At 38.0% G+C, this 23423-nt stretch overlaps 1 protein-coding gene across 13 annotated transcripts in view; it reads left to right on the forward strand.

Annotated features, from left to right (window-relative positions):
• Window positions 1–23423, forward strand: part of CARF (calcium responsive transcription factor) — an 87077-nt gene that overhangs the window by 45160 nt on the left and 18494 nt on the right. For 11 of the 13 annotated variants that reach the window (XR_010129676.1, XR_010129678.1, XR_010129677.1 and 8 more), the window contains 6 exons: window positions 3995–4184; window positions 10169–10289; window positions 13108–13251; window positions 14695–14928; window positions 17529–17691; window positions 20533–20596. Coding sequence is in view for 10 of the 13 variants with exons in the window: in XM_031008629.3 (XP_030864489.1) it covers window positions 3995–4184; window positions 10169–10289; window positions 13108–13251; window positions 14695–14928; window positions 17529–17691; window positions 20533–20596 (916 nt within the window). In the remaining 3 variants the exon portion in view is untranslated. Of the gene's footprint in view, window positions 1–3994; window positions 4185–10151; window positions 10290–13107; window positions 13252–14694; window positions 14929–17528; window positions 17692–20532; window positions 20597–23423 lie in introns of those variants that run through there. The other 2 variants (XM_031008630.3, XM_055379434.2) reach the window with 2 other exon arrangements.

The raw sequence follows: 23423 nt of genomic DNA on the forward strand, positions 1-23423 counted from the left end.
TGCTTGATTACAGGAATAGCCTGCCCCCTAACATCTTTGACCCTCCCATTTCTGGTCCCTAATGTATATTTTTCTAAGGCTACTTGTATTTGAAGATTGTTTTAATTGTCTTTTCTCAGTGCCCAATAAGTCATGTTATTTTTTCCACATTATTTAGCCACTGTAGCTAGCTTCAAAGGCCTTTCCTAATCTGGTATCATCCTACGTTGTCCTACTTTATTTCCTACTTTTCTCAAACTCATCTTCATTCTTGTTAGCCTAGTCCTCCTACTTTTGACAGATACTCCAGAATTTTTCTTGAGCTCTCCCTTTACCCGTTTTTATTTCCTTTTCCTATATGTTACTTTTTTCTTCTACTTACCATTTCTAACTATTCTTCAAATCCCAATGCAAGTCCTACATATCTTTTCTATAAATTATCTAATGATTATTTTAGCCTTTATCTATTTCTCTCTTTAAATTCTTTAGTATTAATTGTCATTCTTAATTATTTACTAGCTTAGGCCGGGTGCGGTGGCTCACTCCTCTAATTTTAGCACTTTGGGAAGCCAAAGCGGGCAGATCACTTGAGGTCAGGAGTTCGAGAGCAGCCTGGCCAACGTGGCGAAACCCCATCTCTGCTAAAAATACAAAAATTAGCCGGGCATGGTGGTGGGCACCTGTAGTCCCAGCTGCTGAGGCAGGAGAATCGCTTGATTTTAGGAGATGGAGGTTGCAGTGAACCAACATCACGCCACTGCATTCCAGTCCGTGATAGAGCAAGACTCCATCTCAAAAAAAAAAATTAAAAAATAAAATTATTTACTAGCGTGGGTTGTTCACTGTTACATAAAAATTAGACTTTTTGAGGAAAGGCACCATGCCTACTCTATATACAAACCATAGATGGTAGTGAATATTTAACTATCAGAATGCTTCATTGTTTTAAACAAATCTTAAAATGTGGGAAAGAAAAAATATTCTATTTTAATATTTTGAGAAAATTTCTCATAAAAAACCTTGTGCTATATGTATTACATTTGTTAGGACATTATTGTTGTTGCTTTTCTAAGTAGAGTACATGTATGTATATACATATATGTGTGTGTGTGTGTAGTTTTAGCTTTTTCTCCCCCTACCTTTTGTTAGTCATGGTTTTTCAGTGGTTTCCTAAAGTTACTGTTGTGATTGTTTGATGAGGGTTTTAAAAATCATTATTATAAGCCTCATGGAATGCTATGGATATTAGAGCATTTATTAAAACAATCATGCAACCAAATCACCTTATGTTACAACTATAGTGCATTGTGTGGCTTACCTAAAATCATCGTATATCTTGTAAGAAACTGAGTACTACTGTCCAACAGACTTGAGTATGGTTGTCCAAGGTGAACCACTTCTTTCCCAGTGAGGGGTTCCTTCTCCTCTCCCAAGCTGTATCAGTGATAAAAAAATTTTTGAGTTGGCTGGGTGCAGTGGCTCACATCTGTCAGCACTTTGGGAGGTTGAGGCAGGTGGATCACGAGGTCAAGAGATTGAGACCATCCTGGCCAACATGGTAAAACCCTGTGTCTACTAAAAATACAAAAATTAATCTGGCATGGTGGCGCATGCCTGTAGTCCCAGCTACTCGGGAGGCTGAGGCAGGAGAATCGCTTGAACCCAGGAGGCGGAGGTTGCAGTGAGCTGAGATCATACCACTGTACTCCAGCCTCGTGACAGAGGGAGACTCCGTCTCAAAAAAAAAAAAAAAAAAAAAATTAGGTTAATGGCTGAGGAAATATTTTCTGCATTTTGGTTCAAAATATTGTTTAGTAATCTTTTATTTTTTGAATTTCTCATTTAATGATGTTTTACTATAGGCATTTTTTCAGATTTGACTAAAGTGTATTAACTGGACAAATGTCAATACTGTATTAAAATGTTATCTGTAAGCCTATTTATAAGTATATATAGTTCTGATTATATTATACTGATTTTTTCTTTATTGACATATATTCTAATTTTATTTATAAGTAAATTATAGTATAGCTAAAATTTATATTCATTTATTTGTGGTGAATATTTTGATAAAGAGTTGTCTAGGTTAGCAGAAAAATTATAAACATAAGCATTTTCATTATTTTAGAGGAAATTGCAGATAATGTATTGTTTGGCATCAGATTATCTCTTAACTATTATAACCAAAAGTACAGCCACAAGAGTATTTTGATACCTATTTGTTAAATGTATTCTTCCTTTCTGCCCACATCTCTGTTCTTATTTCCTCTAAGGGGGAAACATACATGGAGTCAATTCTAGGTCTCTGCATTTCATTGTAAGAGATCACAGTTAACATGTTTTTTCTGTTGGTATTGAAAAAAAAGTTTCTCCCCAGCTGGGTGCAGTGGCTCATGCCTGTAATCCCATCACTTTGGGAGGCTGAGGCAGGCAGATCACCTGAGATCAGGAGTTCGAGACCAGCCTGGTCAACATGGCGAAACCCTGTCTGTACTAAAAATACCAGGCATGGTGACGCACACCTGTAATCCCAGCTACTTGGGAGGCTGACGCAGGAGAATCATCTGAACTCGGGAGATGAAGGTTGCAGTGAGCTGAGATAGTGCCATTGCACTCCAACCTGGGCAACAAGAGTGAAACTCCATCTCAAAAACAAAAAAAAAAGAAAAGAAAAAGTTTCTCCTCTAGTACGAGGATACTCAAATGGTTGTATATAGATAATATCAATTAAATTACATTATTTATTTACACCTTTCCTTGTTTTAGAAGGAATTTAAGAGAGCTTACAAAAAATACATAAAATATATTAGCAAGGTAGAAATTAAAAGTGGGAGCTAAACAATAAAGAAAGACAAGGATGGGAACATAAATGGAAGTAAGAAAATACATGTCTTAACCAACTATGTGTGTGTGCATGTATACGTGTACTTGTCTATAATCTAGGTATATGCTTTTCAAAAGGGGAAGCATAGTTACTAAATTCTGTGCCTTTTAGATTTAAAAATTATGCTAATTTCCATAAGATAAAAGCAAACCATTAACTATTTTTGGTACTAAGACCAGACAGAAATTTCTCTCAGAGAAGGATCTTCTTTTTTTTTTTAGACAGAGTCTTGCTCTGTTGCCCAGGCTGCAGCGCAATGGCACAATCTCAACTCACTGCAACCTCCGTCTCACAGGTTCAAGGGATTCTTGTGCCTCAACCTCCCAGGTAGCTGGGACTACAGGCAAGCGCCACCACGCCCAGCTAATTTTTGTATTTTTCGTACTGACGGGGTTTCCCATATTGGCCAGGCTGGTTTCAAACTCTTGACCTCAGGTGATCTGCCCACCTTGGCCTCCCAAAGTGCTGGGATTACAGGCATAAGCCACCGTGCCCGGCCTCAGAGAAGGATCTTCATAAAAAGAATGTTGATATAATGAGCAAATTTTTCTACAGCCTTTTTATCAATCACTCACAATTTTCATTGGGTTTCTAATAGATGCATGGCATCCTGTCAAAATTAATCTCAGGCCTTCCCGCCTTCCTGCCTTCCTGCCTGCCCTCCTTCTCTCCTTCCCTCCCTCCCTCCTTCCTTCCCTCCTCTTTCCTTTCTCCTCCCAACCTCACTCCACCAAAAAAAATCAGTTTCAGTAAGGGAGGCCCCATAGGAAATGAGTACTTTGTGGCTAGTTTTACGCTGATCTGGATTGATCCAGGATAAAGTTTTAAATATCTGAAAGAATGGATATACATTATATGTTCTTGCAAGTTATCTTTTCTAAATATTCTTTCTCTCAAACAAGATGTTGATAAAGATAGTATGGCAATGAATTTGGCATTATATTCCCTAACAAACACCTGGTTGAACTCAAATCAGACCCACTGGTTGTAATAGACCATTGATCTGAGGGCACAAATGACATTCTCTTGTGAAAGGTGATGAGTCTTCCATTTTGGACAACCATCTCATTACATTTATTATGCAATGAAGTGTATTTGCTAGTAATTTTGTTTAATTTCTACCATATGCAGAAAATTGGAGATTCATACCGTGGCTACTGTGTAAGTGAGACTGAATTAGAAAGTGTCCTAACATTTCACAAGCAGCATACACAGAGTGTTTGGGGGACCCGTCAGTCTCCAAGCCCAGCCAAGCCTGCTACACGCTTGATGTGGAAATCCCAGTATGTTCCATATGATGGAATCCCATTTGTTAATGCAGGTACTTTTTTAAAGAATTATTTTAAAAGGTTCAGCAGCAGCCATAGTCCATTGTCAAAATGTGATTTTCCTAAGGTGATAACATTTTTATTTTGGTAGCTGACAATTGAATGCTAATTGATTAAAATGCATATTAAATTGAAAAAACTTATAGAAAATATAATCAATTACTTTATAATATTGCATTTTAATATATCAATGAATAAATAAGACTTCTTTCATATATTATACTGAAAAATAAAATATCGAAGTTTCCGTTAAACCTATTTAATAAAATGTTAAAAGAGCAATTTTATTTTAAATATGTACATCAGCTGTGTTTTTCCCCTTCAGATTAAATATTTTAGCCTTCTCTCTTAATTTGTATTGTGGGAGAAATTTATGTCTATTTTATGTAGCTTGTAACTCTGGAGTTACTGTATAGAATTTGTATACAATCTAGAGTTATAGAATTCTGATACTAAAGTTCTCAAGCATTAGGTATGTTATATACAGTATTCTCAGACACTGGGTTAGTTGTTTACTAAGGGAGTTGAGTTTCAAGCAAATCTCTTAGACTAGTTAGAGCCCCAAAGAATCTAAAACTAAGCGATTTATTTTAGGACTATGAGGGCACTAATTTAGCTGAAAGAGTTGCAGTTTCATCCTGGACCTCTGAGGTTAATGAGAAATACTTAAGATGAGATAAATGTAACCACTTCTGCCTGAGTTTCATCAGTATTCTATAAAAGAAATGCAGCATTAAAAATAAATGAGCTGGGTTATTTATTTATATATTTATTTATTTTAAACGTGGTGGTTCATGCCTCTAATCTCAGCACTTTGGGAGGCCAAGGCGAGAGGATTGCTTGAGCTCACGAGTTTGAGACCCGCCTGGGCAAAACAGGGAGACCTCATCTTTACAAAAAATAATAAATTACCTGGACATGGTGGCATGGGCCTGTAGTCCCAGCTATTTGGGAAGCTGAGGTGGAAGGATCACTTGACCCTTGGAGGTCGAGGCTGCAGTGAACCGTGATCATGCCACTGAACTTCAGCCTGGGTGACAGAGTAAGACCCTGTCTTTTAAAAAAAAAAATTAACAAATAATAAAATGAACTTGAAATCCTGTAGTCTTCCTTTTTCCCATCCTAGTTCTAATCTCCTTAACCCTCCATAGGTAACTACTACATGAATTTCATGTGTATCGTTCTAGTCTGTATTTTTATACTTTACCTTACATATTGTATCTACAATAATACATTTTATTGTTTTGGATTTTTAAAAATGTATAAATAGTAAAGTGTAGATATTGTTTTGCAAATATTTTCATTCACCCTTTTTTTTACATCTATTGGTATTGATAGTTATAAATCCTAGTTAATCCAATTTAATCATTGTATAATATTCCAGCATGTGACCAAACCACAAGTATTTTTCTATTGATCATCATTTAGGTTGTTTCCAACTTTTCATTATTACAAAGAATGCTGTAGTCAAACCTCCACACTATATATACTCTAATGAAAAGCTGTAATTAGTTTTTCTAGAGTATATGCCTTAAAGTAGAATTGCTGGTTGTGAATTATGCCCATTTCATCTTTACAAGATTATCTTAAAATTGCTCTCAAGGCCGGGCGCAGTGGCTCACGCCTGTAATCCCAGCACTTTGGGAGGCTGAGGTGGGCGGATCACGAGGTCAGGAGATCGAGACCATCCTGGCTAACACGGTGAAACCTCATCTCTACTAAAAATACAAAAAATTAGCCGGGCGAGGTGGCAGGTGTCTCTAGTCCCAGCTATGCGGGAGGCTGAGGCAGGAGAATGGCGTGAACCCAGGAGGCGGAGCTTGCAGTGAGCCGAGATCATGCCACTGCACTCCAGCCTGGGTGACAGCGAGACTCCGTCTCAAAAAAAAAAATTGCTCTCAAAAGTGATTGTACAGGTCCAGAATCCCTTTGAATTTTTTTGGACCAGGTATATTTCAGAATTCTGAATTTTTTTAATGTAATATGGTAACATTATGGAATACTCCTAGCAGGTATTCTATAGACCAGCAGTCCCCAATCTTTTTGGCACCAGGGACTGGTTTTGTGGAAGACAGTTTTTCCACGGCCCAGGATGGGGGATGGGGGATGGTTTCGGGATGATTCAAGCACATTACATTTATTGTGCACTTTATTTCTATTATTACTACATTGTAATATGTAATGAAATAGTTACACAACTCACCAGAATGTAGAGTCAGTCAGTGGGAGCCCTGAGCTTGTTTTCCTGCAACTAGCAGGTCTGAGCTGGAGGTGATTGGAGACAGTGAGAGATCATCAGGCATTAGATTCTAATAGGGAGCTGGCAACCTAGATCCCTTGCATGTGCAGTTCATAATAGGGTTCGTGTTTCTATGAGAATCTAATGCTGCCACTGATCTGACAGGAGGCAGAGCTCAGGAGGTAATGCAAGTGATAGGGAGTGGCTGTAAATACAGATGAAGCTTTGCTGGCTTGCCCACTGCTCACCTCCTGCTGTGCGGCCTGGTTCCTATCAGGCTACAGACTGGTAGTGGTCCAGTCTGGAGGTTAGAGACCCCTGTTATAGCCAATATCACATAATCAAACACCAATTATTTATTAGATAGATAGCCACACCAAGAGAAACAAATAAAGACTATAAATAACCTCACACAGCTCAGGCCTGGTTTCGCAGCCAAGTGAGTCCTGAAAAAACTGTTTTCTGAGCTTTTTGGATTCCAAATTTGTACATAAGGGTTTGACAGCTTGTACCAATTTTCACTCCTGTCAGCAGTGTATGAAAATTTCATTTCCCCACTTTTACTTCATGACTTAGCATTGCCAGATGTTTAAAAATCTTTTTTTGTTTGTTTGTTTGTTTTTTTGAGATGGGGTCTCACTCTGTCGCCCAGGCTGGAGTACAGTGGTGTGATCTCAGCTCACTGCAATCTTAATCTCCTTGGCTCAAGAGATCCTCCTGCCTCAGCTTCCTGAGTAGCTGGGACTACAGGTATATGCCACCATGCTCAGCTAATTTTTGTATTTTTTTTGGAGAGATGAGGTTTTGCCATGTTGCCTTGGCTGGTCTCAAACTCCTAAACTCAAGCTATCTGCCCACTTCAGCCTCCCAAAGTGCTGGTATTACAGGCGTGAGCCACTGTGCCCAAACCTTAAAAAAAAGGTTTTTTAAAGTCTTAAAAAACCTTTACATTATGGAAATTTTTACATGTGAATCAAAGTAGAGATAATAATATAAGAAACCCCATGACTCTAGGTATCTATCTTCCAGCTTCAACAACTATCAGTGTACGATCAATCTTGTCTCATACCCCTTACACTTCCTCATTCCCTAGATGGTTTTATAGCACATTTCAGATATATCATTCCATCTGTAATTACTAAAGTATATGGTGTATACTAAAGTATATATCTCTAAAAGATAAGGACTCCTTACATATGTATATACATATATGTGTATATATATATGTACACACAAACATACATATATGAGAATCCTATGATCACACTTAATAAGAAAATTAACAGTAACTTTGTAATGTTATAAAATGTTCAGCGTTTACATTTTCCCACTTATCTCACAGGTTTTTTTTCCTCTCCTCAAAGGTTGTTGAAATTCAAATCCAAACAGGGTCCACAGACTGCATTTAGCATGGAATACTATGCAGCCATAAAAAATGATGAGTTCATGTCCTTTGTAGGGACATGGATGAAATTGGAAATCATCATTCTCAGTAAACTATCGCAAGAACAAAAAACCAAACACCGCATATTCTCACTCATAGGTGGGAATTAAACCATGAGATCACATGGAAACAGGAAGGGGAATATCACACTCTGGGGACTGTGGTGGGGTTGGGGGAGGGGGGAGGGATAGCATTGGGAGATATACCTAATGCTAGATGACGAGTTAGTGGGTGCAGCGCACCAGCATGGCACATGTATACATATGTAACTAACCTGCACAATGTGCACATGTACCCTAAAACTTAAAGTATAATAAAAAAAAAAGAAAGAAAAAAAAAGGAGATAATTATAAAAAATAAATAAATAAATAAATAAACACCCTTTAAAGAAAAAAAAAAATCTCTTAAACTTCTTTTCATTTGAAGATTTCTCTCCTCTTCTAGGTAGTTTGTTCTGTAATATTTGCCATATTCTAGGTTTTGCTTATTCCATCTGTGCGATGTAGTTTTTGTTCTTTATCTCTTGTATTTTCTGTAAACAGGTCTAGAGCCTTGATTAAATGCAGATTTGATTCTTGCAAGAATACCTCCTCAGTGTGCTGTGTACTTATTGCCATCTGTGTGTGTCTCTCTGTTTGTGGTGGTCAGATTGATCAGTGGATTCAGTTTTTATAGAGTATTATAGAATGTTTTTATTTTTGCCATTCCAAGGCGTATGAAATAGTATTTTACTGTTGTTTTAATTTGCATTTCCCTGTTTACTAGTAAAGTTGAACATCTTTTTCTTTGTTCATTTACTACCTTTTTTTTCTTTCTGACTTGGCTATTCATAGCCTTTGCACATTTTTCTGAGTGGTTGTTTATTAATTATTTATGATTGTTTGTAGTCTACATAGTAATTCTACATGGGGAATTACTATGTTATATATGTTATAAAATGCTATTTCTCACACTATTACTTTTATATTTACTTATGGTGTCTTTTAAACAGAAGTTTTTATATTTTAATGTCAGCTTTATTAACATTTGTATTAGTAATTGGTGTTTTTATTTTATATTTTAAAAGTTTGTTGTATCCTACAGTAGTGTAAGATATTCAACTTAAAATCTTGAGTTATATAATTTTCATATCTACTTATTTGTATTATCTATTGCTGTGTAACAAATTATCCCAAACGTAGTGGCTGAAAATGACAAACGTTAATTATCTCACAGTTTCTGTGAGTCAGGAATCCAAGAGTGACTCAGCAAAGTGGTTCTGCTGCAGTCGTCTCATGACTTGACTGAGGGAGGGTCTACTTTCAGATTCACTCTTGTGGCTGTCAGCAGGCCTTATTCCTTGCCACGTGGGCCTTTCCACAGAGCTCCCTTACCACATGGCAGCTGATTACATCCAGAGAGAGCAATTCAAGCAAGAGTAAGAGAGAGTACCCAAATGGTAGTTACAGTCTTTTTGCAGCCTAATATCAAAAATTACTTCCTACCACTTTGGCCATATTTATTAAACGTAAGTTAGTAAGTCTAGCCCATATTCAAGGGGAGGGGATTACTCAAGGACATGAATGCTACAAGGCATGGATTACTGGGGGCCATCTTAGGACTGGCTGCTGTATTAACAGCCCAAATAAAAACAAGAAAATAATTATAAAAGGAAATAAAAATTTAAATGATACCAATATTTATTAACCAAATGTAACATTTGCTCACTATTTATAAAATGGTATAAAAACCATATGTCAGGTGGGACGCAGTGGCTCATGCCTCTAAATCACAGCCCTTTGGGAGGCCAAGGCAGGCGGATCACTTGAGTTTAGGAGTTCAAAACCAGCCTGGACAACATGACAAAACTCTGTCTCTACTAAAAATACAAAAATTAGCCTGGCGTGGTGGCACACGCCTATAGTCCCAGCTACTCGGGAGGCTGAGGCAGGAGAACTGCTCGAACCCAGGAGGTGGAGGTTGCAGTGAGCTAAGATTGCGCCACTGTGCTCCAGCCTGGGTGACAGAATGAGACTCCGTCTCAAAAAAAAAAAAAAAAATTATATGCCAGTAGACATTCAGTAAATGTGATATTCACTAATTTTCTTACCATAATTATGGTACCTTTGGTACATTTTAAAATAAACTTTTAAATTTATATGTTTGTATATGTAAGTAAGACTTACTAATGTTTTCTTTCCTTAAAGATGTATATTTGAAAGATTTTGACATTGCCACCACCAAGTTACTTTTAATCTAGTGTCTAGAATAGATGGACACTTGAATTAATATCAATAGTTGGTTTTGGCCCACAGGGAGTAGAGCTGTGGTAATGGAGTGTCAGTATGGGCCAAGAAGAAAAGGTTTCCAGTTAAAAAAAGTCAGTGAGCAGGAAAGCAGGTCTTGTCAGCTCTACAAAGCCACTTGTCCAGCTCGGTAAGCTTTATTTTCTTTTATTTGTTTTTTATTAAGAACTTACTTTTGAATAGCTAATACACATATTTTTATTAGGTTTATACAGTACCAAAAAGTATACAGTGAATTCTAAGTTTTCTCTTACCCACATTTGTTCTGTCTTTAAAGCAACAACTCTTACTAGTTTTTTGAGTCATCTTCCAAAGATATTCTGTGTATATGGATGCATATAAAGACAGAGAGACAGAGATCTCCTTCTTTACCCCTATAAATGTTGTTGAAAATCTCAGTAAAGCTCACTGATATTTTCTTTCCTTAAACTTACATAGTAGTGTACCTTTTTTCTTGATATGAATTCACATAGATTTATTCTCAATCTGAATGCCTATTGTGGTTATCTACTGCACAGATATGTTACATACTAGTGGGAATGTAATGACATACTTTCCTTTTTTTCATTCTCAGTGTATCTCAAAGCTGACTCCATAGATGTACATAAAAGTACTATTTTTAATAGCCATATAATATTCCATTTATGGATGAATTATCATTTAATTCATGTAAGCTGTGAAAGGTATTCCTTATTAGTATTATACAAAGCTGCAGTTATTAACATTGTACATATTTGTGCACTCCTACAAGTGTTTCAGTAGGAAAAATTCCTAGAAATGAAATTGCTAGGGCAAAGGCTGTGTCTTTTAAAAATGTTGACAAATATTGCAAAGTTGCTTTTTAGAGCAATTTTATCAATTTAGCAGCAAATTATGAGACCAATGTAGTAAGTTTTAGATAGATTAGGACTACAGAGTAGTCATTGCTCTTGGTAAGAATGAAAAATGTGAACCAATGAAAGATTTTACAATGTCCTTTATGAATGTAAATTTTTTAGACATTGAAAGTATTTTAAGACTTAAAATATATTGAAAGTGTTTTAAACTATTAAGTAAAATAAAAAATTTAAAAGATAATATGTAGTGGTTGGACTTAGTTGATCTTTGAAACACTTTTAGCATCACATCTCACATTATAAATACCTTAGCATTCTTGGCCGAGCGTGGTGGCTAACGCCTGTAATCCCAGCACTTTGGGAGGCCGAGGTGGGCGGATCACAAGGTCAGGAGTTGAAGACAAGCCTGGCCAACTGGTGAAACCCCGTCTCTACTAAAAATACAAAAAATTAGCCAGCCGTGGTGGCGGGCCCCTGTAATCCCAGCTACTCGGGAGGCTGAGGCAGGAGAATCGCTTGAATCCAGGAAACAGAGGTTGCAGTGAGCCGAGACTGCGCCACTGCACTCCAGCCTGGGCAACAGAGCAAGACTCTGTCTCAAAAAAATAAAATAAAATAAATACCTTAGCATTCTCAAGAAGTTTTTAAAGCCCACTTACAAGGCTTTTCATATTTAATCCTATAATATTAACTTTAGGTAATATTTAAACCTGACTGTGAAACAAACTTTCAGTTGCTTTTTTTTTTTTTCCATTTAGCTTTGACTTGAAACTTATCAACTGCTTCTTAAATATAAGCATTATAAAAACTTTAGGTATAACTTGGGAGAAAACCTCTACATGTGAAGAAATAATTTTATTTTCCATCATTCTACAAGTACTTTTTGACTATCTACTCTGGCCCAGAAACTACATTGGGTGCCATAGGAAGGAGGGAAACCAAAAGAGGAATAAAATTTTACTTAATCCCAGGGAACGGATCAGGAAACAAAAACTAGTAGACAACATGATAGTATAGAATATAGTGCGAAATATATGATTTAACTACCTATAGGTATTTAAAGAAGGAATATATCCATACAAATTCATGGCAGGAAAGAAAGTACAATTTAAACTGGATGTTGAAGTTTAAATTGAATTTGGGTGGGTAGAGAGTTAGAGGGATGATATTGTAGGTTAGGAGAACCATATAAATAAAGCTATAGAGGCCAGGTGTGGTGGCTCACACCTGTAATCCCAGAACTTTGGGAGGCTGTGGTGGGCAGATCACTTGAGGTGAGGAGTTTGAGACCAGCCTGACCAACATGGTGAAACCCCGTCTCTACTAAAAATACAAAAAAAATTAGCCAGGCATAGTGACACATGCCTGTAATCCCAGCTACTGGGAAGGCTGAGGCAGGAGAATCACCTGTGACATTGAATTATCAAGTAGATTTAAGTAATGAAAGATTGGAGGCACAGGCCTGGAAGGAGGCTATTAAAGTAATCCAGGGCCAGGCATGGCAGCTCATGCCTGTAATCCCAGCACTTCAGGAGGCCGAGGTGGGTGGATCACCTGAGGTTGGGAGTTCCAGATCAGCCTGACCAACATGGAAAAACCCTGTCTCTACTAAAAATACAAAATTAGCTGGGAGTGGTGGCACATGCCTGTAATCCCAGCTACTTGGGAGGCTGAGGCAGGAGAATCGCTGGAATCCAGGAGGTGGAGGTTGTGGTGAGCTGAGATCATGCCATTGCACTCCAGCCTGGGCAACAAGAGCAAAACTCTATCTCAAAAAAATAAATAAATAAATAAATAAATAAATAAATAAATAAGTAATCCAGGCATGAGGTGATTATGCCTTCCAGGAGAATGAAGAGAAGGCAAATCTAGGGGAAAAAAATAGTAAAATCTGTAAGTACTTAGATATTTTTAAATAATGTTTACTTTTAATTTGCTAAGTATTAATACAACTGAGAATATGGCATATATTTTCCATAAGCCTCTGAATACTTTACAGATAAATTGAATTTTCTCTAAGCTTAAATGCTTAAAGTAGACTTCTGGTTGATAAGATAGATTATCTTGAGATTATAATATAATGAAACAAATTCTTCTTTATATTGTATAAAGGATTTACATTAAAAAGGTACAGAAGTTTCCTGAATATAGAGTTCCTACAGACCCCAAAATTGACAAGAAAATTATCAGAATGGAGCAGGAGAAAGCTTTTAACATGCTAAAGAAGAACTTGGTAGATGCTGGTGGTGTTCTTAGGTATGACATTTTTATAGTTCTTTTATTTTACAAATTAATTAGCTCAATTTCCAAGAATTATTTTGTAAGGGAAGTTATAGTTTTCCAACTATTTCATTAAGTAACGGTTTTATAAGGTAGAGATATCAATAGTTCCCTAGATATTAAATTGATTTGCCACTGTGTAAGCCATTGAGTTTCTTAGCCCCAAGTTGTAGATAATTCAGACCAAAGAATTATTCCATACTGTATAGCATATACTCTGTATACCATATACCATGCAAAAGCTTTTTCTCAAAATGACAAAGACATACTTAATACACTTTATTATATATTTAGTACTTTGTTTTAGCTACTTACTATGAGCAGAAACTTCAGCCGCCTGTCATTTTTTTAAAACTAATCTTTGATTACTTACGGCAGCCAGAAATGAATTCTAAGCCGTAAATAAAATTCCATTTCACACCTTTTATGCTTTAGGTTTTAAATGAGAAATATTAGCATTCTTTTTTACTTTCCTTTATGTGTCAGTCTGGGTGAATAATTTGTTATTGTATAATGGTTTTAAGTGTATGGAATATCGTTTTCGTGTGATCTTTAAAAAAAACTTTCAGGTATGTGAAAAATAAATTGAGTCAACAATTAGATCCTTCAATGAAAGTCAAAAATATCACTAAAAAAATTAGATCCTGCAGTTTGAAGAGCATTGCATATAATTTTTAAGTAGGCATTGTCAGTCATTGTAATAATTTCATACAGAAATATCAATTAAAGCAGTATCCTACCAGATTAGTTCATTTTCCTACCGTCTACTTTTCTTTTTTTTTTTTTTGGCATGGCTCTCCAAGAGATCTGCATTCACCTTTAGTTAATTCTCTTGCTCACTTGGCCAGCAGGAGCTGGGAGTGCTGTAGAGGCAGTATGTTGAGCTCCTGTGAGGAAAGAATCAACCATAAAGTTCAATCTTGACAGGTTCTATCTTTGGTTGGAAGGATGGTAGGTCTAACAGAGAAGTGTAATTTGGGACGAATGTTTGATGAATGGGAAAATACACAGTTCAAAAGATGATGATTTACAATGTCTTCTCTTTATTTTGAGGTAAAATGTACTTAATATGAATTTTCTCATGAACCCAAAATAATACAATTAATATGAAATTTAAAATGCCATTTTCATATGTACTTAAAATCCCTGTATCTCCCTCAACTGTAGGACCACAGTGAAAGTCTATAAATATTTACAAATATTTTAATTTAATTGGATATAAAGCAAATCTTAGAAGAGTTAAGAGATCATTTTAAATTTTATTTGATATGAAATAACCATATATAATTTTTTCTTAAAGGATTAATCCTTTTCTTTATGAGTATTAGCCTAAGTAATTATGATTCCTACTTTGGTCTAATAATATTAAATAATTTTAATGTTTAAATTTTAGTAATTTTAAATATTTTCTCTTACCAGGTGGTATGTACAGTTACCTACACAGCAAGCTCATCAGTATCATGAATTAGAGACTCCCTGCCTCACTTTGTCACCTTCTCCTTTTCCTGTGTCTTCTCTTGAAGAAGAGGAAACTGCAGTTAGAGATGAGAATTGTGCATTACCCTCACGTTTACATCCTCAAGTAGCACATAAGATTCAAGAATTAGTATCACAGGGAGTAGAACAAGTGTATGCAGTAAGGAAACAGCTAAGGTACAATAGAAGAGCATTGTTCTTTTACATTTTCAGTTTTGTTTGTTGCTTTAAATAATACAGTAAACATTGGAGATATTTTCCAAAATATATGCTATCAGGGTAGATAAGGAATATAGTTTATTAATTTATTAAAATAATCTTATTTATAAACTGATCGTTTTCTAACAAATGCTTGGCAAGCAATGGTGTAATATGGTTTATTATAATTCTGATTACTCACTTGAGACATTCTATATTTGGATTTGGCAAATTGGACTATGTCTAAATGATGTATAAAATGAAATAGTTAATAAATACTTTTAGAGAAGAAAACCTTTATAGAACCAAAGATTTTAAAACCCAGGCCAAGATACTATTTGAAATGCAGTTAAATTTTATTACAACACAATAATTTGGATAGTTCTTTGTCTAATGAAATTTTATTTGTAGTACTCTGGTCTAAGTTTTTTGATCCTCAGGAAATAATAATAATTATATAAGTAATTATATAATTACTTACTTTGTGTGTGCCAGGTACGGTGCTAGGCTTTTTACATGTATGATCTCATTTAGTCTTACAATAGCACTATTAATTTGGTATATTTATCCCAATTCTACACATGAGAAACTGGAGTCTCAGAGTGGTTAAATAATTGGCTTAAGAGGCAGTGGCAGAGTCAGGCGCAGTGGCTCACGCCTGTAATCCCAGCACTTTGGGAGTCCGAGGAGGGCAGATCATGAGGTCAGGAGATCGAGACCATCCTGGCCAACATGGTGAAACCCCGTCTCTACTAAAAATACAAAAACTAGCTGGGCGTGGTGGCATGCACCTGTAGTCCCAGCTTCTCGGGAGGCTGAGGCCAGAGAATTGCTTGAACCCACGAGGCGGAGGTTGCAGTGAGCCGAGATCATGCCACTGCACTCTACCCTGGCTACAGAGCGAGACTCCGTCTAAAAAAAAAAAAAAAAAAGGCAGTGGCAGAACTGAAATTTAGGCCTAACGCTATATAGCCTGTGCCTATTACCATGATTTATGATACTTAGCCTTGCTCTTACTGATTATTGTGTAATCTGATCTGAATAACAAAATAAATATAGTAAGCCCCCTCTTAAAGTCATGAATAGGTTCTCGAAAACTGCTACTTTAACCAAAAGGAAATACAGCAGGTCCTTGAGTTATATTGTTCTGTTCAACGTCTTTTCTTTTGTTGTTTTTTTTAACTTTTTTTGTAAAAGAAACAGGGGTCTTGCTATGTTGCCCAGGCTGGTCTTGAAGTCCTGGCCTCAAGTGATCCACCCAAGAAGATGGGATTGCAGAAGCAAGCTACTGCACCTGATTCAGTGTTTTCTTATGGCATTGGAGAAAATAATTTGGTTTTGTTGTATGTCCTTTCACTTAAGGTCTCAGTTTCCAGGAACCTAACAATGATGTTAACTGAGAGCTTACTGTAATTCCTAGAATTATTTCCTAATTAATACATGACTTTTCTATTTAGCAGTTTTCTTAGACATTTTATATTTATTTCCACTGGGGCATCATTAGCATAAGGCAAAAATTTGGTAAAGCCATTCACTATTTACTAAACCTGAATCTTAAGAATGGAAGTATAATACAGTTCTGCGATTTGGTCCATCAAATGTAATAAGCATATATATGTTAAATTTTATCATTTCTTTTATATATTGATTTTTTATACAATTAAATAACAGTGCTGCCTTCTATTTCTATCTTCTTTTGTCTCCGTGTAAAATTCAAGCCCATCATATTTCATATAATATTAATTGATACTTTTGGAAGCAATGTAACATGATGTTTATGCACATAACCTGGGTATAGGCCCAAGCTCTCTTATTTACTAGGTAGGTGTATGATTTTGGGCAAATTATTTCACTTCTACAGTCCTTAGTTCTATCATCTGTAAAGTGGGAATGATAATTGTACGTATGTCGTTGATCATTAAGGGTTAAAGGAGATATTTGATGTGAAGTGTTCCATACAGTGCCTGACATAGTAAGCATTAAAAACATTATTATACTTAAACTGAAAATAATGATTTCTTTAAATTCATAAAAATATCAAAGCTTAGCTGGGCGTAGTGGCTCACGCCTGTAATCCCAGCACTTTAGGAGGCCGAGGCGGGCGGATCGCGAGGTCAGGAGATCGTGACCAGCCTGGCCAACATAGTGAAACCCCGTCTCTACTAAAAATACAAAAAATTAGCTGGGCGTGGTGGCACACTCCTGTAGTCCCAGCTACTCAGGAGGCTGAGGCAGGAGAATCGCTTGAACCCGGGAGGCAGAGGTTGCAGTGAGCCGAGATCACACCACTGCACTCCAGCCTGGGTGACAGAGCGAGACTCCATCTCAAAAAATAATAATAATAACAAAGCTCACTCTAATATATTTAGATATTTTACCAATGAAAATATTACATTTCTATAATCTGCAATAATTCTATGTTGTATGGAAAAAGTTTAAATAGGAAAATATAAATTACTTACAGAGCTATAAACCATGCTTTATAGAAGTTTATACTGAAAGAGAACCTTTCTGTCTTTTGATCTAAAGGCATATTGCTAAATGGTTTATGTCTTTATTCCATTTTGTATTCTTTACAGAAAATTTGTGGAAAGGGAACTGTTCAAACCCGATGAGGTACCTGAAAGACATAATTTATCTTTTTTTCCAACTGTAAATGATATAAAAAATCACATCCATGAGGTACAGAAATCCTTGAGAAATGGAGATACGGTATATAACTCAGAGATTATTCCAGCAACGGTATGATTACAACCATAATTCCTTATTACAGAGTCTTTCTCAGCTTCTATTAATATTTAGTCTAATAAGAATGGCTAGTGTTAGGCCATCTGAATAACTGCAATATAAGCAAATACAATAGGCCGGGCATGGTGGCTCATGCCTGTAATCCCAACACTTTGGGAGGCCGAGACGGGTGGATCACCTGCGGTCAGAAGTTTGAGATCAGCCTGGCCAACACGGTGAAACCCCATCTCTACTAAAAATACAAAGATTGGGTGGGCGTGATGGTGGGCACCTGTAATCCCAGCTACTTGGGAGGCTGAGGCAGGAGAATCACTTGAACTCAGGAGGCGGAGCTTGCAGTGAGCTGAGACTGCACCACTGTACTCCAGCCTGGGAGAATCACTTGAACTCAGGAGGCAGAGCTTGCAGTGAGCTGAGACTGCACCACTGTACTCCAGCCTGGGAGACTCAGCGAGACTCCATCTCAAAAAATATATATATATAGCATCTTTTTCTTAAAATGTAAATACTCAATGTTTAGAAAATGACTAAAAGTTTTTTATTACTTTCACAAGAAGAAAAATCAGTGAATTCCCAACTCCATAATAAAAACACTGGCCAGGCACAGTGGCTTGTGCCTGTAATCCCAGCACTGTGGGAGGCCGAGGCGGGCGGATCACCTGAGGTCAGGAGTTCGAGACCAGCCTGACCAACATGGCAAAACCCCATCTCTACTAAAAATACAAAAAATAGCTGGGTGTGGCCGGGCTCAGTGGCTCATGCCTGTAATCCCAGCACTTTGGGAGGCTGAGGTGGGCAGATCACAAGGTCAGAACATCAAGACCATCCTGGCTAACACATCTCTACTAAGAATACAAAAAATTAGCCGGGCATGGTGGCAGATGCGTGTAGTCCCAGCTACTCTGGAGGCTGAGGCAGGAGAATGGTGTGAACCCGGGAGGCAGAGCTTGCAGTGAGCCGAGATCGCACCACTGCACTCCAGCCTGGGCAACAGAGCGAGACTCTGTCTAAAAAAAGAAAAAAAAAATTAGCTGGGTGTGGTGGCGTGCGCCTGTAATCCCAGCTACTTGGGAGGGTGAGGTAGGAATCGCTTGAACCTGGGAGGCGGAGGTTGCAGTGAGCTGAGATAGCACCACTGCACTCCAGCCTGGGAGACTGAGTGAGACTTCATCTGAAAAACAACAACAAAAAACCACTAATCTTTATTTTAAAATCAACATGTATTTTCTCTGTAAAAATTATTCTTACTCATTTAACAGACATTTATTGAGTACTATTGTATATATTTCCCCTCCCTTTTTTTAATAAATGGGCAAATTTAAATACAGTTGTTTGGGCTGGGCGCGTTGGCTCATGCCTATAATCCTAGCACTTTAGGAGGCTGAGGCAGGTGGATCACCTGAGATCAGGAGTTCGAGACCAGCCTGGCCAACACAGTGAAACCCCATTTCTACCAAAAATACAAAAATTAGCCAGGCGCGGTGGCAGGTGCCTACTTGGCAGCCTGAGGCAGGAGAATCACTTGAATCCGGGAGGCGGAGGTTGCAGTGAGCCATGATCATGCCGTTGCACTCCAGCCTGGGTGACAACAGCAAAACTCCATCTCAATAAATAAATATATATCCATCTATCCATCCATCCATCCATCCATCCATACATACATACAGTTCTTCATACTTGATTGCCCAAAGTGATAATGTTGGTTCCATATGCCATCTGTGGATATCAGTTTAACTCATACTTTTTTTTTTTTTGAGACAGTCTCTCTCTCTCTTGCTCAGGCTGGATTGCCGTGGCATGATCCTGGCTCAGTGCAACCTCCATCTCCCAGGTTCAAGCGATTCTCCTGCCTCAGCCTCCCAAGTAGCTGGGATTACAGGTTTCAGCCACCATGCCTGGCTAATTTTTTTGTTTTTATTAGAGACGGGTTTCACCATGTTGGCCAGGCTGGTCTCAAACTCCTGACCTCACGTGATCTGCCCTCCTTGGCCTCCCAGAGTGTTGGGATTACAGGCGTGAGCCACCACACCCGACCTTAACTCATAGTTTGATATGGTAGTTTCTCCCTGAATATTACTCATCTCTGTGAAAATTTTGCCTACTCTGAAGAGATTAATTACCCAGAAACAACTAATTACAATACAGCCAGTGATTATGCCATTAAAATCTGAGATGTAGTATCTTTTGCTTTCCTAACTTGTTATCCAAATGCAGTATCTGAAAAAATATGGATATTTTAAAAGCCAAAACTATTTCTTACAATCCATAACTCTTTGTCTTTTTTTTTTTTTTTTTTTTGAGATAGAGTTTCACTGTCACCCAGCCAGAGTGCATTCACACAATCATGGCTCACTGCAGCCACGACCTCCAAGACTCAAGCAGTCCTCCCACCTTAGCCTCCTGGCAGCTGGGACTACAGGCACCAGCCATTACACCCAGCTAATTTTTTAAGTTTTTGTAGAGACTGAGTCTCACTTTGTTGCCCAGGCTGGTCTCAAACTCCTGGCCTCAAGCACCTCTCCAGCCTTGGCTTCCCAAGCCTTACAGGCGTGACCCACTGTACCCAGCCCAATAACTCTTAATTAATAACTATCTAAATGTTAGAAGTAGTCCTTGTCATCTACACTGTTGTCTAAATCCTTGCTATCTGAACTCAGGAATTTAATGTATTTGTATAGTAAAGTATACTTGTGCTTGAAGAATATGAACAAGTGAAGAGAGTAGTTGCAGAATAAATCACATACTGTGAATAAAATATGACAGTCGTAATGACGTCTTAAGATATTTTTCAATATAAGAGCTTTATTTTTACTGAAATAAATGTTCCCATTTCAGCTTCAATGGACTACAGACAGTGGGAATATTCTCAAAGAGACCGTGACAGTTACATTTGCAGAAGGTAGGTTTTCTTGAATACCTTTAAAATATAAATTCAAATGGTGTTTAACTGGGAGGAATTTAAGATACTATCTCATCTAATCAAATTTTATAGATAAGGAAACCAGGATCCAAAGACGTAGGAGCAGCTATGTTATGGTTTATCAACATACTTCCTACTATTTTAATTTCCTCTTATACTTTGTTTTTAATGCTTTTTTATGACTGACATTTTGAAGCTGATAACTAGCACAGTTAACTGTAGCTAATTCACTATAAGTCTGGCTAATTCCAGTAGTAATAACCCTAAGATGCCCTGATCTGGAAACTATGGTCCATTTTTTATGGTTGCTTTTTCTCATGTGTTCTTACTGCTGGGCCCTTTCAATATTCCAAACTTATTTCCACCCTCTTACATTTCTTCTCTGTTCTGGAAATGTCTTTTTTCTTATGCATGGCAAACTCCTCTTAGTACTCAAATTGTAATCTCTTTTAAGTACATTCATAACTTCACCCCCTATATAAAGTTAAACCTCTGAATTTCTTTTTTTGTTTTTGAGACGGTCTCACTCTGTCACCCAGACTGGAGTGCAGTGGTGCGTTCTCGGCTCACTGAAACCTCAGCCTCCCAGGTTCAAGTGGTTCTCCAGCCTCAGCCTCCCGAGTAGCTGGGATCACAGGTGCACACCACCATACCTGGCTAATTTTTGTATTTTTAGTAGAGACAGGGTTTTGGCATGCTGGCCAATCTGATCTCAAACTCCTGACCTCAGGTGATCCACCCACCTTGGCCTCCCAAAGTGCTGGGATTACAGGCGTGAGCCACTGTACCCGGCCAAACCTCTGAATTTCTATAATGAGCATCTGACTGATAGCATTTACTGAGCTCAGCAACACTGGCAAAAGAATAGAGCATCGGTAGGACAGGAGAGAGAATAAAGGACTTACTACATTTGTAAAGTTGAGTATCTGAGCCATTTCAGTGGCGTGGATTGGGAGGAAGCCATATTGGGGTGATTGAAGAGTGAATGGGAGATGAGGAAGGAGTAGGGACTCCTTAAAAAGTGTACCACTTTTTCAGGAATTTTGCAATGGCAAATGGGGTTGAGGGAACGTATTTTAAGAATAGAGAACTGAAAAGATAGATGAAGATGGTGATGGGAAGTTGAAGAAACTTCTGTTGGCTTTCCTTTTCTCTGTAAGAGTGCTAAGGATAAGGAAAGGTTTCAAGAAGGGTGGCATGGATTTGAGGGAAATGCAAATTAGAAATTATCCTGAATAGAGAGTGAAACATTGCCAGATACAGGTGAAGGTCCAATCAAAGTTAATAGTGAATTGGTATTAGTAGAATTAGTGAGTTTCTTTTTCAGTGGCACTCAGCTTCCCATGTATTGGTGCAGGAAAGCCATTTTTTATGCAGAGTTAGGGTTTTACTGGAGGGATATGACCAAAGGACAGAGAGGCAAGAGAGTTTAGGTACTTGTAAAAGAGTGATTGAAATTTTATAGACCTAGGACTGTAAGCTGGATAGGGGAAGAATTTTATTAAGAAAGAGGTTGATGGATCTGAAGAAAACTGAGGGATTAATTGACTGGAGGTTCACATGAGGTTGAAGAACAATTGTAGTGAGATACGTGAGCAAAATCTCTGGAAGAATAAGCGGTTGTAGCTGGGCACGTTGGCTCACACCTGTAATCCCAGCACTTTGGGAGGCCAAGGTAGGCGGATCATTTGAGGTCAGGAGTTTGAGACCAGCCTGGCCAGCATGGTGAAACCTGGTCTCTGCTAAAAATACAAAAACTAGCTGGGCATGGTGGCACATGCCTGTAATCCCAGCTACTCAGGAGGCTGAGGCAGGAGAATCGCTTGAACCTGGGAGGCAGAGGTTGCAGTGAGCTGAGATCATGCCACTGCACTCCAGCCTGGATGACAGAGCAAGACTCCATCTCAAAAAAAGAATAAAAATCTAAAAATAAGAATAAGAGGTTGTGATCAGAGAATGAGATGTTTGAACTTGAGATTTTAGAGGTAGGATCATCCAGAGTATGATGATAGTGGTGGGTGACTACAGTAGTGAAGTAAAAGGACATTAATAACGAAGAAGCCAAGAAATGCATGAGTGCTGTTTAGTCCTCTCAGTGGTCCATTGAGAAAGGACTCTTAAGCTGATTTTACAGATGAGGAAGCTGAAGTTTAGAAACTAAGTTATAGGATGGGTGCAGTGACTCAACGCCTGTAATCCCAGCACTTTGGGAGGCCAAGGCAGGTGGATCACCTGAGGTCAGAAGTTCGAGACTAGCCTGGACAACATGGTGAAACCCTGTCTCTACTAAAAATACAAAAATTAGCTGGGCGTGGTGTCACACACCTGTAGTCCCAGCTACTCAGGAGGCTGAGGCAGGAGAATCACTTGAACCTGGGAGGCAGAGGTTGCAATGAGCCGAGATTGCGTCACTGCACTCCAGCCTGGGCAACAGAGCAAGACTGTCTCAAAAAAAAAAGAAACTGAGTTATATAGCGTATTGAAGGTGACACAGAAAGCCAGTGCTTAAATCCATTCTTCTCTGATACTATGGCCATTTTAAAATCAGTCAGTTGTATTTTGGAAGCAATAAATGTTCATTGATAATTAGGTTTTCTCTTTCTGTTTTGAGACAGGGTTTCACTCTGTCACCCATGGTTGAGTGCAGTGGGACGATCTTGGCTCATTGTACCCTCTGCCTCCTGGGCTCCAGTGATCCTCCCACCTTAGCCCCCCAAGTAGCTGGGACTACAGGCACATGCCACCACGCCCGGCTAATTTGTGTATGTTTACTAGAGGCAAGGTTTCACCATGTTGCCCAGGCTGG

Source organism: Gorilla gorilla, chromosome 11, assembly GCF_029281585.2.
Source record: "Gorilla gorilla gorilla isolate KB3781 chromosome 11, NHGRI_mGorGor1-v2.1_pri, whole genome shotgun sequence".
In the NCBI taxonomy this organism is placed as follows: Eukaryota; Metazoa; Chordata; class Mammalia; order Primates; family Hominidae; genus Gorilla; species Gorilla gorilla.